This window comes from Lepidochelys kempii, chromosome 1 (assembly GCF_965140285.1).
Source record: "Lepidochelys kempii isolate rLepKem1 chromosome 1, rLepKem1.hap1, whole genome shotgun sequence".
Classification (NCBI taxonomy): Eukaryota; Metazoa; Chordata; order Testudines; family Cheloniidae; genus Lepidochelys; species Lepidochelys kempii.
In genome coordinates, this window is record NC_136380.1 from 208,241,698 (window position 1) to 208,259,477 (window position 17,780).

A 17,780-nucleotide genomic window follows, 5' to 3' on the forward strand; every position below is an offset into this window, starting at 1 on the left:
AACCGTTTAATAATCAAGTTGATGTGAATTGATTTGTCAGTACATTTACTGGGATAATATTTGTACAATAACGGACTAAAATCTCAGTCTTTCAGTGCTGCTGCTTTTGATGTCACCTCTCCTGGACTGATCTGTAATGAAAGAGCAAAGAAAATGAAAAAGAATAAAGAAAAGCTAAAAGAAATCTGCCCTTGTTGCAATAGAAGCACTTAATTGTCTCCAGCTATCTTTCAAAAGGTGCTACAAGCATTGCGGCTGCTCCTGCCAGCTGTGGGGCCGGGCTGCGTTACTGCTGTTGGAAGGGAACATTGGCCTGCAAAGGGATTTTCACATGTGTAAACTTCACAAAGATCTTTAAAAATAATAAATGAAGGTGGACATGGCATAAAAGATATGAGCTTAGATTTAGGATGGCCACACTGAATTCTCAAAGCTTTTCACCCACACAACCAGGTACAGTAGTTGGCATGTGCCATGTGTTGGGAGAGAAACTTCGAGAAATATTTTTGGTATTCAGAAAGAAAATAGTATGACTATATTTTTGGCAGAGTGAAAGGATGCCCTATGCTAAACTCAATGGTGTTTGCCTGTATAACGTCTGAACGCTGCTTCTGATCAATTACAGAGTTTCACGGAATAGTCTTGACATCAACAAGCAGAGCCCTAGTGACTGGTAAAACTCAGAACACTAAAAAAGCCATTTGCACCTAAAAAGCTGCTACTTTCGGTCTCTGCTGAGAGCTACCTTATTGCTGTGGGGGTGGATGTGCAGCGAATGGGGGAGCCTGGGGGAGAGGAGAGTGTAGCTGCCAAGGGGTTTATGTGGAGATGAGAAGCAGAGACTGTGCCTCTCTGCTGGGAGTGACTCCTTTGGGACTGAGTGACTGAGAAAACCTGTACATCTCTAGCAGCCACGTCCTTTCATTACCATCATCCCATTGCTTCCCTTTAATACATAAGCACTCCGCTGTGTCTGGCTCCTGCTCTCGGTGGTGCAGGACTTGATCCTGGGGTGGGTGAGTAGCCAAGACAAGGCTCAGCTAATACTCTTCAGCTAGAAGTTGCAATGACTTATCTGTGGCACTTACGTTATCCAGGAAGTTTGTGGGGTAGTATAATCCTGAACCTGGGGGTAGGACTTGTAGAAACCAGCTGGACCATGGCTGCCTTGCCTCCCTCTGGGTAGCCCTGTGGCCTGCACTCATAGATCTCAGCTGTTAACACTGGTGAGATACTTGTTAAGGGTGTAAACTTTTTTTTTTTTAAAAACAAACAAACCTGAGGGTTTAGAGGCCTGAACACGCTCTGGAGATGAGAGGCCCTCAAAGGACCTGAGTCCAAACCATTGACCCAGCTCAAACACCAAAGTGAGCTGGGGGGCAGGGGAGCATTGGGGAAAAGAGAAAACATGGAAAGAGGGGAAAGCAATGGTTCACTGTGGGAGTCAGGACCAGGTGACTGGGAGTCAAGTAAGGAGGCTTTCGCTGCTTGGTCACCAGTCCTTGTCTAGCCCAGCTCCATAACTGATAGGATTGGCCATCAAAGAGCATTTTGGGTCAATGTCAATTAGCTAAGGATGGTCTCAGTCTAGCTGCCACAGGACAGGGGTCCACAATATAGGAAGCACCACCCTAACTGGCAGTAGCTGCCCCCTTGTCAGCCTTAGAGGAGCCACCAGCCCTTCTCCAACCTGGGAGGGGTGGGGTCTCTTCAGTCCAGGGACACGAGTCCCTAACCTGCTGCTAGGAGAGCTGTGCGTGTAGCCTTGCATTGTTCCTCCTCGTACCGACTCTTTCGCGACCAGCTCTGGCAGTCTCTCACCTTTAACCAGCAGTGCATTTGCTTCAAAGCCAAACACGCCCCTCCTGTCCAACCTGTGACAACCAGCCCATCATTCAGTGTGAACAGAACATTTCTCAGGCTTGAGGCAAAGGGGACTAATGATTCTTAAAGTTGCTCTTCCCTGGCACCAGACCGCTAGTCCCAGTTAAACAGCCCAAAGAAAAGAAAAAAAATGCCCAGCAACAAAACCTAATGAAGCAAACTGGCTTAATTCATCTGCTTGTGCAGTTATAGCCCTGCCCCCAGTTCTGTGTCCATGCCTTCACGCTATGAGCCTGCTGAGGTAGGGATGGTCCCCATCTGTGTGTTCAGCATCCAGCCAGTGAGGCCCAGCTCCTTAAATATCATCTAAATGTTTAATAAGGATTTTGAGCCCCTGACTGGGGTGTGTGTGCCCTCCTTAAGGTGACCAGACAGCAAGTGTGAAAAATCGGGACGGGGTGGGGGACAATTGGAACCTATATAAGAAAAAGACCCCAGAATCAGGACTGTCCCTATAAAATCGCAACTTCTGGTCACCTTAGCCCTCCTGTCCCTCTTTCCAATCATTCCCCAAAAGCCACGTCTTGGGGCTGCCTTCCTGGTCTCATTCCTTCCCTCCAGTGTGTCTGGGCTTCCCATTCTGTGCAACTGACATCACTTTCAGTTGGGGTCCATCCATCAGCTCAGCTGTGTGCCTCAGAAAGGAGGCCTGAGTACAGCTGTGGATTGTCTCCAGGCCTGAGGCTACTTGGACTGTCTATACCATAAGGCAGCAAAGGATATTTGCCTTCACAGGCAGGAACAGCGTCTCCCTCTCTGTTAAAATTTCAATACGGTGGGAAATTTCTCCAGAGCCCTCGGTACCTTCCACTCCAATTGCCATGGCATAAATCTCGATCTCCAGTTCAACCTGCAACCCAGCTGCCACCTGGAAGAGACAGAGTCACCCAGAGGCAGTCATGTTAGAGGTATAAAATTGGACATGTACCTTACATGTGACAAAAAAAAAATATACAAGGAAAGGGGGATCTTAGGTCCACCAATGGAGAAATCCTTCCCACTACTGCCAAATGCCTTGTCCCCCCTCCCACTCATCTCTATTTTTGCTTCCTGGGTCACAACTGCTGCCTGTTGTCTCCAGTTCAGCCACACCCAGCAGCTTATTCCTGGTGTGGAGGGCTGTTTAGCAGGTGACTTTTCAGACTGTTGAGGTCTGTGCAGAATGCGTTAGTTCACCTTACATCCGTCAGAACCTGAAGTGGATTTATCCCTTGGAAAATGCATGCGAGACCCAGCCCCAGGGAGTAGATGCAGCAGGCACAGAGTTACCAGAAGAGCTGTAACTGGGGTGGTGAGTACTGTTTGTTTTTAGACTGCCAGCCCATCTTTTCTCGTCTCTGTTGCTCCATTCAAACAAGCAATGGAGCAAAGTGAATTTACCTTTGCCCTGTGTTGTGGTGGCGTCCCAGGCTCAGTGAAGAAGGAAAGGGAACTGTTCCTCCGCCCCAGCCTCAGTCCCAACATTCTGCACTTTCCTTCTCCCTGATTTGTCACACCCTTCTCCCCCCGCTCCCCACCCCCGCTGACTTCACGGCCCTTAGAGTACAGGAGCCTCTCAGAATGGGCTGCAGGGATGAGCAGGAGAATTTTGTCATTACTTGGGAACCAAACTGTGGTAAAACAAGGCCTAACAATTGCAAAATGATCCCTGTTATCTCTTGTAACTAATCTCTATTATGTTAAAACTGTTCATTCTCTCCCTTGTGTTTATGCTTCCTGTTTCTGTTTCCATTTTTTATTCTTTAACACTTACCGGAGAAGACGGAAACACAGAAGGGCATTTTTTATTTGTCTCTTTCAAGTGTCTAATTTCACTTCCTCCTTCCCTTCCCAAAGTGTCCTCTCCCTCTTTCATCTATAATCTTTCCTCCCTTCCTTGTCCCTCCTCCCTTGCTTTCCTCTTCCCCGTTAACCTCCCCTTTAGTCTTAGCAGAAGGAAAGGAGAACCAGTGTGCTGCAGCTGGGGGAGAACCAGAGATAGGCATGGAGAAGTAGAGGGAAAGGAGGACTGTACAGAAGAAGAGTATCTTTTCCAAGGTCAGTCATTGGTTTGAAAGAACCTTGAGGTTAGGGCACTGAACTGGAACTCAAGAGATCTAGACTCAGCTCCCAGATCTGTCACTGACACATTGGGCAAGTCACTTCACTTCTCCAGGCTGGGCCTGCTGCTTTCTGCTGCTACTTGTGTTTGGCAAGTATCAGATCATGCTCCAGAATGCATAGAGTAGTCACCATGATAAGTTCAAAGAGCATCTCACGACAACTGCTACATTCAAACACAGGAGGCAGCATAGGTCACCCAGGCTCCCATGGTCCATGTCTCTCACCCCCTCATTTCTTCATCAGTGGGCTGCAAGAATCTGCAGATACAGAGAGTTTTCAGTTCTGGGCCCCTGCCAGCCCATCCCCCAGAGTGATGCTAGAGGGGTTTGCTGGGAAATTTTCTGGGAGCCTAGAGGGTCAGTCTGAAGTTGCCTGAAAACAAAGTACATTCTGCCCAACAATAAACATGCTCCACATGACTTACAGGTCCCGGTGTGTAAATCACTCTCAGTCCTGTGCTGGGAGGTGGCTGCTTCACCCGAAACCTGCCAGGGAAAAGAGACAATCAGTCTGCCACCCGGACCAACTCAGGGTAGGCAGGGCCAACTGAAAGGAAAGTGGAGAGTCCACAGTTCCTAAATGTGGAAATCATTTTGGGCTTCCTGCCCAAGCTCCATTAACACAGTTCTTAACAAAAACAAAGGAAACCAATCATCATAATAATGAACCCAATGTACCTAACTCCCATCAGAGCTCATCAATCACTGCCTACAGCCTTAAGATAAAAAATAAAGTCCATGCTCGTCCATGCTTTGTGTATACAGGAACAGCTTTTTCAATATAACGTTAGTCTTTCTGGCATAAATGCTCTTGTGTCGTCACACACACAAATCTTTTTCTCATTTATGTGGTTTCTTACACCACTGTAATTCAGCTCACCTTGCCGTCCAGGGAGAGGCATGCCTGACCCACCTTTATATCAGTCACCAAAATGCAAAGATCCTGAAGTAAATGTGGGTCAAGGGCCACTTCCAGGATATCGCTCAGTGCCATGCCACTGTTCCAGCAGAATTATTATAATGCTACGGACAAAATCAAGCCCTCCTGTAATGTTCCCACTGCCTGCACCTGGACAGGATTTTTGCCATGGAGTCCACCCCGGGACCCTGTGTTGTTGTGGACAGCTTGGAAGGCACCCAGCTGACCAGGGACCCTGGTGAGATACCTTTCAAACTGTCCACCCCACATTACTATTGGTGAGCCTACCACATTTATCAACCAGGCTTTGCAGCACCATGACGAAAGACCCCTTTTTGTTGTAGCAATTGGGGTTGGTGAATTTCCAGCTGTCAACGCTCACACTTCTCCATGCTGAGGGGAACGCGCATGGTGGTGGTCTGCTGCAGCAACACCAGCGTGCGCTCCGCACAGACCTCTAGGAAACTAGCCTTCCTCAACATGAAGATCATCCCGGGTCTGCACCACTAGCGTGACCTGTAGGCTGGCCAAGACCAGAAGGGGCACTCCACCACATAAAGCCTCACCGGGGAAATGTCATGCAGACTTTAGCTGAAGGAACTGCTCCGCCTCTTCAACAATATTCCTGTGGTGCATGACTGCCAATACATGTGAAGCAGCCTGTTCGTATTAATGAATGAAAGGCTTGTGGCACTCAGCAATCTTTGCTCCAGGCTGATGGACAGTAGTTTGAAAATGGTGCTGGTTCACAAAAGCTAGAAGAATTATAGGATATCACAAAAGGAGTCCTGAGAGTTTGTTAGTTTGAGCCCAAGTCCCAGATGTCCAGTAGGTATCATATAATGCACTTTGAGAAAAATCCCAGCACGCAAAGAGGTCAGTGGAGGAACAACGTAGCTTTGGATAGCTGTGTAGAATGCTGTGTGGTCATTTCAAACGAGAGCTGCGCTGTGTAGATACAGTGGTTCGTAGAGGAAGTAGTTTAATCTGGCATAAACAAAGCAGTGTGGACATACTCTTTTGATATAATTAGACCTGTATAATTATGTCAGAAAAACATGTACTGAAAAAACTTTCCTGTGTAGCCAAGACCTGAACTTATAAAAGAAAACCCTCTCCCAGACCCAACCACTGTTCATTATCTGAAGCATACAAAATGGAAGAGTTAACTCAGTTACTGAATGACGCTAAACTGATTTAAGAGAGGTTCATAGCGGTTCAAGTGCATTTACATTAAGAGTAAGCACTGTCTAAGTAAATCAGTTCAATATTGGTTTAGTTACACTAGTGCAACCTTGCTAATATGGACCAGGCCTAAAATACGTTTGTGTCAATGTCCTACTGAGAAACAGTGATTTGCAACTGGGGGTTGGGAGTGAGGAAAGCTTCGATAGTGCTTCCTGGGGAAGGAGTGCTTCAACAGCACAGTGATGAGCACAATTTAAAAACCTCTTACTTATCTGTTCCGTAACATGTGTTCTTCCAGATGTGTCCATTCCACATTAGGGGTGTGTGTACGTGCACAGAAGCTAGAGATTTTTCCCCACAGTGGTACCCATCAAAAAATGAGTACCATTAACTATCTAAGGCTAATAACTAATTATGAAAGACTAAATTAGCTTCAGAGCAAAGGGAATAATGTGTAACTGCATACAGCATGCTTGAACTACTGACTGTGGGCAGACAGAAGGAACTTTGCCGTTGGGGCAGCTTCACCGTTTTTAATTCTCAGTGAAGAGCACAAGACGATGCAAGGTGCATGTGCTGCCCTGATGGGTACTGCTATGGCAAACATCTCCAGCTTCAGCACACTGGGTGCACACATCCCTAATGAGGAATGGACATGTGCAAGTCCTCAAAGATGAGATGCTGACACAGATTGACTGGCAAGCCCATGGATTCATTATGGTCTGTGGCATGATGAACTAAAATATATACACAGAATTTCTCTTGTTTGGACTGTGGCCCTGTGGTTTTGCAGCACTCTCCTGCTGACTAGGTCGTCAGACCATGCTTGTCACTTTGGTAACAGTATCAGACTGGAAATTCTACAGCAGATTCAGGTCAATTTTTTCTAAGGGGGAAAAGTTTCCATGGAGTGGAGTGTTGAGGTGGATCGCCTGGCGGCTGACTTTGAGCAGCCAGATACCAGGGCTATTAGAGGGGCTCAATAATCCTAACAGAATCAGGAAGGCTCTAAAGCAGCATTTTGACAATGACCCCCCCGTAATATGTGTTTCTCTAATGCATTCATCCAGGCATTGTTTATTTACCACCTTGAATGACCCTTGTAACGATTGGTGCCTGAGTGTTAATTGTAGTCTGCAAATGTGCTGATTGCCACTGTGTATGAATTCCAGCAGCAACCACTGTGTGTAGGACACAAATAACGATTCATTTTATTTTAAAGAGTAAACTTTTATTACACAGAAATACATCATTTCCATTTCTTACAAGGGACATGTCACTGAGGAGCACTCTCTGAACCTACGCTCTCACAGCTGTGTGTAAGTCCAGCTGTCATTCTGAAACCTGTCCCTAGGGGTGGAGTGCAAGGGGTACTGTGACAGATTGGGAACTTGCAAGGAATATGTGTGAGGAATTTGGGAAGGGCATGGAACGCAGTTCTGTATGGGCTGCAGACAGGGCCAGTGCAAGGATATTTTGTGCCCTCGGCAAAACTTCCACCTTGCGCCCCACCCTGCACATTGAGGGGTAAATCCCAACGAGCCTTTATAGACCCCAGGGCCAGCCTGCCCAGGGGCCAGCTGTGCCCAGGGGCTGCTCCCCAGATCAGGTTCCCCCCTCCCCGCCCCCTGAACTCCCCTGGAGGGTGCACAGCCCCTCCACGAGCCCTCCCCACCCCACCACGGCGGCCCCCACCCCAAGTCCACTCACTGGCTTTGCCGGGCTTGGGCCGCTGCAGCAGCTCGGCAGGGAGGAGCCGCCTTCCAGAGACACTGGAGAGCCAGACTGTCCCACTTGCGGGGGCGGCGAGCCCCAGCCATGGAGGAGCCGGCACGGCGCAGGGAGGCAGCAGCCCTGTAAAGGCGGCGGTGCCGCTAGCAGGGAGCAGCTGCACCCCCTGCCCCTCCGGCCCAGGCTGCGGCCTGGCACCCCTGGGGGCTCCTGCAGGCTGCAGCGGATGCTTGCAGACACCCCCCCGACTCCCCCCTCACCTAGGGTTACCATATTTCAACAATCAAAAAAGAGGTCGGGGGGGGGGGGGGGGGGAAGAGCCGCGTCTAGCCCTGCCCCAATCCACTCCCTCCCACTTCCCACCCCCTGACTGCCCCCCTCAGAATCCCCAATCCCCCCCACCCCGCTCCTTGTCCCCTGACTGCCCCCTCCTGGGACCCCTGCCCCTAACTGCCCCCCAGAACTCCACCCCCTACCTAAGCCTCCCTGTTCCTTGTCCCCTGACTGCCCCCTCCTGGGACCCCTGCCCCTAACTGCCCCCCAGAACTCCACCCCCTACCTAAGCCTCCCTGTTCCTTGTCCCCTGACTGCCCCCTCCTGAGACCCCTAGGACCCTACCTGTCCCCTGACTGCCCCAACCCTTATCCACACCCCCGCCCCCAGACAGACCCCCAAGGACTCCCACGCCCCATCCAACCACTCCCTGCCCCTGACAGGACCCCCAGAACTCCCGACCCATCTAACCTCCCCTGCTCCCTGTCCCCTGACTGCTTCAATCCCTCTCCACACCCCTGTCCCCTGACAGGCCCCCCCCAGAACTCCCGACCCATCTAACCCTCCCCCAGCTTCCTGACTGTCCCCAGGCTGGGACTCCCCTTGCCATGCCCATGCCGGTCAGACGCTGGCTCCACGTGGAGGCAAAACACGCTGCTGCGCGCACAGCCCCTCCCGCACAGAGTGCTGAGGCAGCGGGAGGGGCAGTGGCGGCTCACACGCCCGGGAGCCGCAGATGCCCGGGCTGCGGCCCCTGTGCGTCCCCTGGCTCCCCCCTCGCCGCGCTTGGGCTCTGCGGCTCCCGGGAGTGTGAGCTGCCGCTGCCCCTCCCGGAGCAGGCTCAGGGCCCCGCCACCCAGTGGCAGCTCACATGCCCGGGAGCCGCAGAGCCCGAGAGCGGTGAGAGGGGCGCCGGGGGGGGGGGGGTGCACAGGGGCTGCCGTCCGCATGCATCTGCTGCAGCCTGCAGGAGCCCCGGGTGGGGGGGGGGGGTAGGGGTGCCGGGCCGCACCCTGGGCAGGAGGGGCAGGGGTGCGGCTGCGCCCCACTAGCGGTGCCGCTGCCTTTGCAGGGCTGCTGCCCCCCTGCGCTGTGCCGGCTCCTCCATGGCTGGGGCTCGCCGCCCCCGCAAGCCGACACTCTGGCTCTCCAGTGCCTCCGGAAGGTGGCTCCTCCCGGCCGAGCCAGGACACTGCTTTTTGGAGCCCCCAACCACTTGGCGCCCTCGGCGACCGCCTAGTTCGCCTAGTGGTTGCACCAGCCCTGGCTGCAGAGGGAGTCGAGAATGCTTGTGGTCTGACTGCAGTGTAATCAGGGACCTCAGCATCTCTGTTTGGTCCTCTATCAGCCTGATCATCTGCTTCTGCCCGTTTCCGCTCCGGTCTATCCATTTTTAATTTTTCATTAATTATCCCTGTGATCACGATCTACAGCATCAAATGATTGCAGCACTTCTTTAAATATGTCCTCCTGGTTCACCTCCTTAGCTGGCAGAGGCACTCCCCCTGTGTGTAGGAGGTACCCCTAGAGGGCACATCTGCAGAAGCACAAGAAATGATAAATAGAGACAGTTTTGTGAGTGCACTCAGCCTTGAATCATAACAGTCAAATACACCTTTTTCTCACTGTCCCTTGGCAAGCACACAGCTTGGTGAGTACCCTAAACATGGTGATTCGGTCGGGGCGTGAGGAATGGGCAAGATGGGGAAAAGGGTCTGGGAGGTTAACAAAGGGGACCACTACAAGCCCCTAGGGGTACTATGGTAAATTCTGGCACCATTTTCCACTGGCAGGGGTGATCGAAGCTGATAATCTCACTTCTCAGGGTAACCAAGGATGCAAGAGTGCATCTCCTGCATGCATGCAGCTTCAGACGTGGTCCGTATGTAGTTCACTTGTGTGCCACTTTGTTTCCTGCAGCAGTAATTGCCAGTTGGTGTGGCAAAGTTTCCTACAGTGGGGGGAAGGAACAAAGCAGCTCTGCCAAGGAACCTTTGGCAGAGGATTGCCGAGTGCCTGCAGGAAAGTTTCCTAGAGCTCATTATAGAGGATTCCCATGAAATCTGGTCTGCATTAATCAACTTTTCTGCAGGGCTCCCACTGTATAGGGGAATGGGAAGCAGACAGAGACAGTGCTGGTCTTGTTAATTTCTATCCCTTATCCCACTTCTAACAGATAACAAAATAAAGGACAGCCCTACCTCATGACACTGTGAAGTATCAAATCAAAATGAGTACTTACCAGAGCTCCCTTCTCCTGCCTCAGGCACCAAGAGCTGAAGTGCTGTGACCGGGTAGACCACTCCAGTCAAAAAGAGGTCCTGGCTCACCATGCTACTGGACGACCTTATTGCCTGTCCCACACCCTCCTCCAGCTCCACTTCCTTGCCCATCACTTCGTCCTCGGGGTTGACTCTGCTCTCCGCTGCCTCCAGCGCCCCAGAAGTATCCCAGGGGCTCTTGGGGATGGAGATGGGGTTGCCGCCCAGGGTGGCATCCAGCTACTTGTAGAAGTGGCAGGTCTTCGGTGCCAGAGTGACAGTTTGCCTCCCGGTATGACTTTCTCAGCTTCTTGATCTTAGCACAGTACTGATGCGTGTCCCTTTCGTGCCCCTTCTCCCAACAGGCCACGAGCAATCTTCCCGTAAGTATCACAGAATCTCAGGGTTGGAAGGGACCTCAGGAGGTCATCTAGTCCAACCCCCTGCTCAAAGCAGGACCAATCCCCAATTTTTGCCCCAGATCCCTAAACGGCCCCCTCAAGGATTGAACTCACAACCCTGGGTTTAGCAGGCCAATGCTCAAACCACTGAGCTGTTCCTCCCCTCAGAGTTCCCATGGCTGGAGCGGAGCTGGGATTGCACAGCCTCTTCTCCCCACAGACACAGCAGATCCAACAACTCCGGAGTACTTCAGGCGGGAACACATTTACTTCAAGGAGCTGGTATGGTCAGCTGGAAAGATGCTATGTGAACTGTCCACACTGAGCAAACAGGAAGTGGAATTTCAAAAATCCCCAGGCCTTTAAAGGAGAAGGGTTGCATGCCTGTGTACTTGGCTTCAGGGCAGTGGAGTTCAAACTTCTGAGCAGAGCGGTCACGATGGGCGTTGTGGAACACCTCCTGGAGGCCACTTAGGGTGTCATAAGCAATTGTGATGTCTACACTGACACGGTCACTCTAATTTTGTTGCAAAATCTGTGCATCTCGTCAAAGTGTTTTTATTATGTTGGCAAAGCAGCAGAATTAAATCGGCAGGAGGAGAATTGTAACGTGTACACCTCCACTGTTTTGCTGATGAAAGCTGACTTTTGTCAACAGAACTGTTAGTGTAGGCAAGGCCTTAAACTGTAATCTTTAGCTTTCAGCATTAACACATCATGGAGATGAATGGGGCAGTTCACACCTCTTAGAGCTATTGTTTTAGGCCCTTTGCAGACTCAGGAAGCCAACACAGCATCATTTATACTCAGGTTACATTTTGAACATTTTCTTTACAACCATAAGGACCAGAAAATGTAGTTTAAAAAAAAGTTTAGTTGTGGAATTCAAACCCACTGCAGGGAGTGGATAATGCAGCAAATTCTGTGGTTCTGTAATATGTGGGGCCCTGACTACACTATACACACCAACAAATAGAGCAGCTGCTGCAAGCCTCAAACGGGCATGTTGCGGGGTGGCTACTACCCAAGCGCCAAGCCAGTTTGCATGCGGGGCAGTCGCCATATGCTGTGGGTATGACTTTGCTTTTAAAATGTAAGATGAAAACTTTCCCCCTTTTTGGAGCAAAATACATCCACAGCCACTGAGCTGCCCCACTAACACTGAAAGCAGAGAGTGCTGCAGAGCACAGACCCAGCTAGGAAATATTCTCTCTCACCTGACTAAAGCCAGGTGCTAGTTGCTTTGAAGTGCTAAATCTTGTGTGCTAGGAATTTGCTGTCATTGCTCTACATACTCAGTGCTACTGCTCTCTCTCTCCTGCCTAGCATTAATTACATTTTAATTCTATTATTTCTATGATTGTGTTTTCTGAAGCCAGATGTTTTAGAATATCATTCCAATACGGAGGATTCCAAATACAAATGCCACCTGGAGTCTGATTAGTCTCATGACACTATCAGAGTTCACAGCTAAGAGGAAGTGCACATTTGGCCTGCAGATGGAGTTAGGTGACAGTTTTAAAACAGGTTTAAAGACAGTTTGATCTAACCTTATGAAGTCCACTCCAACATTTTTCAGAGTGACTGTCGTGGCGTAAGTATAACCCTCCTTCAGCACCCCAAATATCACTTTAGGTGGGATGAGATGGAATCCACATAGATGCTGAGTTGCTGTTGCAACAGAAGATGTGTTGACTTTTCCTCCAACAGGATCTTCTACCTTTGCAAACAAGATCAATACATTACCTGGGCAATAGGGGAGGGAATTAAAAACTAAACCACATAGAAGACTGTAGGTGGCAATAAAGAACTTATCCCGAGATAACAGGAAGGTGCTTATAAGGACAGAAACTATAGCTCGCCTCCTATAACAGTGCTGTCTGCCAAGTTTAATGATGCCAACTTCTGTTAATGGCTTATCTGCTACAGTCCAAATACTGACACAAGACAGGTTTCAGAGTAGCAGCCGTGTTAGTCTGTATTCGCAAAAAGAAAGGGAGGACTTGTGGCACCTTAGAGACTAATGAAGTGAGCTGAGGCTCACGAAAGCTTATGCTCAAATAAATTTGTTAGTCTCCAAGGTGCCACAAGTCCTCCTTTTTGACACAGGACAGTTTCTCATACTTTTAAGGGGGAGAGAAAGAAAGGAAAAGCAAATGGCTAAATACAAATGACTGGGCAGCTAAGATTGTTAAAGACTAAGGCCAACATTTTCAAATTTGGGGTCCTAAAGTAAAGTATGCCACCTATCTCCATATTTAGGAATCTAGATAAAAGTGGCCCTATTTTCAGAGGTATTGAGCCACTGAAGTCAGTGGGAATTGGAGGCACTCAGTACTCCTGAAAATCAGGGTACTTTTATTTAGGTGCCTAAATATGGACCTAGGTGCTTCACTTTACGCACCCAAGTTTGTGGCCTAATGACTCAGGGAGAAGTTGTTTCTGGGACAGTCAGCCCCAGATAAATTGCAAGTGCTATTGCTTCAGGAAAGAGAAATTCCAAAAAGTGACCAGCGCTGCTGCAGAGTGACTGAACAACGGTGCGCAAAAGAGACATGCAAAGGGAAATAAACATTAGCCAAGAACATTTTATTTTACCTTTTCATTGAGTACAGATTCTGGCTTGCACCCCTGGATTGATAATGGTAATTTCACCTTCTCTTTTCTTGGCTGCCCCGCAGCATCCACCAGCAAGCTCTGGGTGCGAGACTGGAAGGGTATCCCAGATGTGCACACAGCCATTTCCACTTCTATTCAGAAGCCAAGATTTCAAAGAGTGACATTGAATTTTGCACAAAGGGAGCCCAATTCTGCAGTTCTTGTGCAAAAAAGAACTCTTACTAACTTCAATAGGAATATGGTCTGCATAATGTCTGTAGGATCAGGGTTGGTATTTTTATTTATCAGAGCAATGTAAGAGTGGAAAGGCCTTTTTAAAATCTACCAGGAAGCAAATATTCTGGGGCCACTGGAGAGAAAAGGGATTTCTGTCTCTTAGTCCTACTGACTTTTCTTTTTAGAAATATCGAGGAGAAAAAAATAGATACCACTCATGCTAGCACAGCAACTTGTGTTTGCATTTTGACTCTTGCACGTTTTAAGAGTAAGTTACTATGGTTAAGAATATCCTGTGCAAAGCCTCTGTTCCTTGCTTTACATGTCATGTGGCCCTTAAGGGGCTGAATATAAACTAGAGAGCCCATGGAGGTGGAACTCTGGGGAAATCTGCATAAGCAACTGGGGAGGCTTGGGAGGTTCAGCACTGGCTTCAGGGCTTAGAGCAGTTGGACTTGAACTTGGATCTCCCATATCAGAAGCATTGGTCTACAGAGTCATTCTCACACTCTCTCTCTGGCCCAATGACTATTTATTTATACACAGCACTATAGATATATCCAGTGGTGAGCTGGAGCCGGTTCGCACCAGTTTGCTGGAACCGGTTTTTAAATTCAGAAGCCCTTTTAGAACCCCCTCGCGGGACAACCAGCCAAAAGTGGCACCTTAGGCGCCAACTCTGTGGGTGCTCCGGGGCTGGAGCACCCATGGGAAAATTTGGTAGGTGCAGAGCACCCACCGGCAGCTCCCCACCCCGCGCCTGGCCCCAGCTTACCTCCCCTCCGTCTCCGCCTTCCCCCCTTCCCCTAAATGCGCCGCCCCGCTCTGCTTCTCTGCCCCCCCCCCAGTTTCCCGCAAATCAGCTGTTTGCGCTGGAAGCCTGGGACAGCTGAGAAGGAAGCGGCGGCTTCGCGCACAGGCCCAAGGAGGCAGAGTGGAGGTGAGCTGGGGGCAGGGGGGCGTAAGGAGGGCCGCCCGCGCCACAGCAGGTAACCCAGGGGGTGCACAGGGGAACCGCTCCCCGCCCCAGCTCACCTCTGCCTCCGCCTCCCTGGGCCTGAGAGCGAAGCTGCCGCCTGCTTCTCAGCCCTCCCAGGCTTCCCGCGTGAACAGCTGATTCGCGGGAAGCCGGGGGGGTTGCGAAGAAGCAGAGCGGGGTGGCACATTCAGGGGAGGAGGCGGAGGGGAGGTGAGCTGGGGCTGGGCATGGGGCAGGGAGCTGCCGGTGTGGGCAAATTCTCACCAAATTCTCCCCATGGGTGCTCCAGCCCCAGAGCACCCAGGGAGTCGGTGCCTTAGGCGCCACTTTTGATGTGATCAGTGGGGGCAGCGGCCGCTCCCCCTGCTCCCCCCTTAGCTACGCTCCTCCGCCCCTAGGAGCCAGAGGGACCTGCTGGATGCTTCCTGGGAGCCGCCCCAGGTAAACACCGCTGGGTCTCCCTACCTCGCCACCTAGCAGGTCCCTCTGGCTCTTAGGGGCAGGGTGGGGTGGGCACCCACTATGGTGGCCCACGAGACCCTCCTGCCCGGTTCCAGGAGCAGTCAGGGGACAGGGGAGGGGGGTGGATGGGGCAGGGGTCCCGGGGGCGGGGGCAGGGCAGGAGTCCCGGGGGGGCGGGCCATGACCCCCTCATGGGGTGAGGAGGGAACTGGTTGTTAAGATTTTGGCAGCTCATCACTGGATATATCAGCAAAACTTTTAAGTTGTAGACAAGGTTTCAGAGGCACAGAACAAAACTTACAGCCCAGGGATAAGGGATCAAGGTGGATTTAGCTCCCCTTTGAACCCTGCTGATTCTGGTCTGTGGTGGAAGTCAGTGTGGCCCCCAGAACAACTTAGGCAGTTCTCCAGCACTGTCTAAGTTATTGCAGCAGAGGGCTATGCACTGAGGTCTCACCCCTTCTGGCTTCAATACACCATTCCTGCTCTTGCCCCTGCCCCCAGCAAGTCCCCTATACCAGGTCTTGGGTTGTGGGCCTTGTCGGGCAGTATAAGTTGCCTTGGGCACAGAATGTGCCGGGGGAAGTCTTCTGTGACCAAATCTACGGCCCTAATGGCTCTTTTATGTTGCTGCAGCCATTTTCAAGGGCCATAGCAGAGGAGAGAATCCCTCTCATTATTTTCCCTGAAGTGTTAACGTATTTCTAGCACAGCAGACTTCCATTCGGCTCCCATTCCCCTCTCCACCACTCTTCAACCTGTACCTGCACCTAGATGCCAAATCAGAATGCTCCTTTACCTGCTCTGCTGGAAACTTCAGTCTGTGCTGAAGGACTGTGTGTCTGAGGTTTCAGTGAGTGTCGGGAATCACTGGTTGGGGCAAACGGACCTGTAGGTTTTACAGAAAAACAGATGGGTATATTGACAAAATGCTGGTTATATCAATACACTACATTTCTATACAGAGGGTATTAAGCATCTCAGTTAGGGAGGTCATATACTCTCTGAAGTACTGCCAGGCCTAGTAATGAGTGCTGTGTGTTGCCATGTGAATATAGCCACCAGCAACTTGCTCCATGGGGCAGCAGGGAGTGGAAATGCTGCACAGGGCACATGGTGAGTCATGGCCAGGAGTGCCTTGTAATGCTTTGCAGCCGAATGGCTGATTCAGAAGTGAGCTGAGAAGCTCTACCAAGCAATCCAGTCTAGTTCTCCAGATAGCTGCAATACAGGAGGCTTGAGGGAGTGCCAAATGGGGAAAGATGAGAATGATCAGGGCTCTGATAGGGACCCATGGAAGATTGTTTTGATTATATGTTCTTTGCTGTGTCATGAACAGTACAGTATAATGCCTTTCATCCTGATGTGCCAGTTCAATGCTTGCCAGGGCTGCTCTCTAAACAAAGGATCAAACTACTCCTGTCAGCGCTGTAAACCTCTCGAATCCAAGCTCTTTAAGATGGTTTGTTCACTGCCCACCCCTCCTTTGTTCTCTCCAAGTTGTCTCCACCCAACATCACTCAAATTCTTATGCTACCTACTCCTTCTTCCACCCCTGGTCTCCAAACTGCCACTCCACCTTACCCTTTCCTCCCACTTCACTTCAAGATCCTCCCTGTCTTCTAGCTCCTTCTCAACACTCATCCACCCTTTCCCCAGCCTTCGCTCCCTCATTGCCTTCTTATCCATTCCTGCTCACTCTTGCCCCCAGTTAAGTTTGCCCGGTTGCTGTTCCACTTCCTCCCAGCCTCTAATGCCATCTGACAACCCCTAGCTTTTCACTTTTGCACCCAGACCCCACTGATTTTGCAGTTCATTTAAGTCTGCAAAGACCCCTAAATGTATCTCACAAAGCAGTCTTATAATGTTCCCAAGCAGTTCAAGTGTCAAGCAGATCTGGGAGATGTGGTGTTGAATGATAAGGTTTAGAACTGAAAATCCTTTCAAGTATTATTTGTAGCATCCACACTGGTATCAATTATTCCATACTCATTGTTCAACTCATTCAGCTAGTTGGTATCAGAAACTAATGGAGACATTTTTCAGTCCTTTGCAGAAACTGTAACTGCCCCAAGGCACCCTCGTGAATTTAAGTGCAATAGTAGTATGAGGCAACTCAACAAGCCAATGGAGAATTTTGCTCCACATTGAAACATTACCTGCACTGAGCTCAGAAGTACTCCTAAAAATTTCTGTGATTGTCTCCAACGGTGGCTTCTCTCTCTCTTTCTTTAGAAATGGAGGAAGTTCTTTAGAAAGTGAATCCAGATCAGGGAACTTTTAAATAAAAATGACAAGAAGTGCTCATGTCTCCTAACCATATATATATAGCCACTATGAAAGAGGGCATAAAGAAAACAAATAAGTAGAACTAAACCAGTAACAATTAAACTGACAGTATAAAATAAATATAGCTGTGATTCTAGAATATACTTCCTTCTATACACATTATAAAAAAGCACTTCAGCCTATTTATCAAGCAAGATTATAAAGGTATGGTCTGCACTTGACACATGTACATAACATCCATTAATGCTAACTGCGTTCAGTCACTCAAAAGTGCCTTCTACAAGATAACTAAGATGATTAAAAAACAATCTAAGGGCTTGGCTACACTTGCGAGTTACAGCGCAATAAAGGAGCCCTGGGCACCCTAGCTCACTCCCCGTCCACACTGGCAAGGCACGTAGAGTGCTCTGTCTCCGCAGCTACAGCGCTGCTGGTACTCCACCTCGGCGAGTGGAA

The 17,780-nt window shown here is 49.9% G+C and overlaps 1 protein-coding gene across 4 annotated transcripts in view; it reads right to left on the reverse strand.

Moving 5' to 3' along the window:
* SPAG17 (sperm associated antigen 17) overlaps window positions 1-17,780 on the reverse strand; it is a 307,861-nt gene continuing 290,081 nt past the window's right edge. For 2 of the 4 annotated variants that reach the window (XM_073310300.1, XM_073310281.1), the window contains 8 exons: window positions 17,195-17,312; window positions 15,835-15,924; window positions 13,358-13,509; window positions 12,310-12,479; window positions 4,412-4,472; window positions 2,608-2,752; window positions 1,089-1,226; window positions 1-131 (listed from right to left, as the gene is read on the reverse strand). In XM_073310300.1, the coding sequence (XP_073166401.1) occupies window positions 1,090-1,226; window positions 2,608-2,752; window positions 4,412-4,472; window positions 12,310-12,479; window positions 13,358-13,509; window positions 15,835-15,924; window positions 17,195-17,312 (873 nt within the window). In that variant the 3' untranslated portion in view covers window positions 1-131; window position 1,089. Of the gene's footprint in view, window positions 132-1,088; window positions 1,227-2,607; window positions 2,753-4,061; window positions 4,245-4,411; window positions 4,473-12,309; window positions 12,480-13,357; window positions 13,510-15,834; window positions 15,925-17,194; window positions 17,313-17,780 lie in introns of those variants that run through there. The other 2 variants (XM_073310290.1, XM_073310328.1) reach the window with 2 other exon arrangements.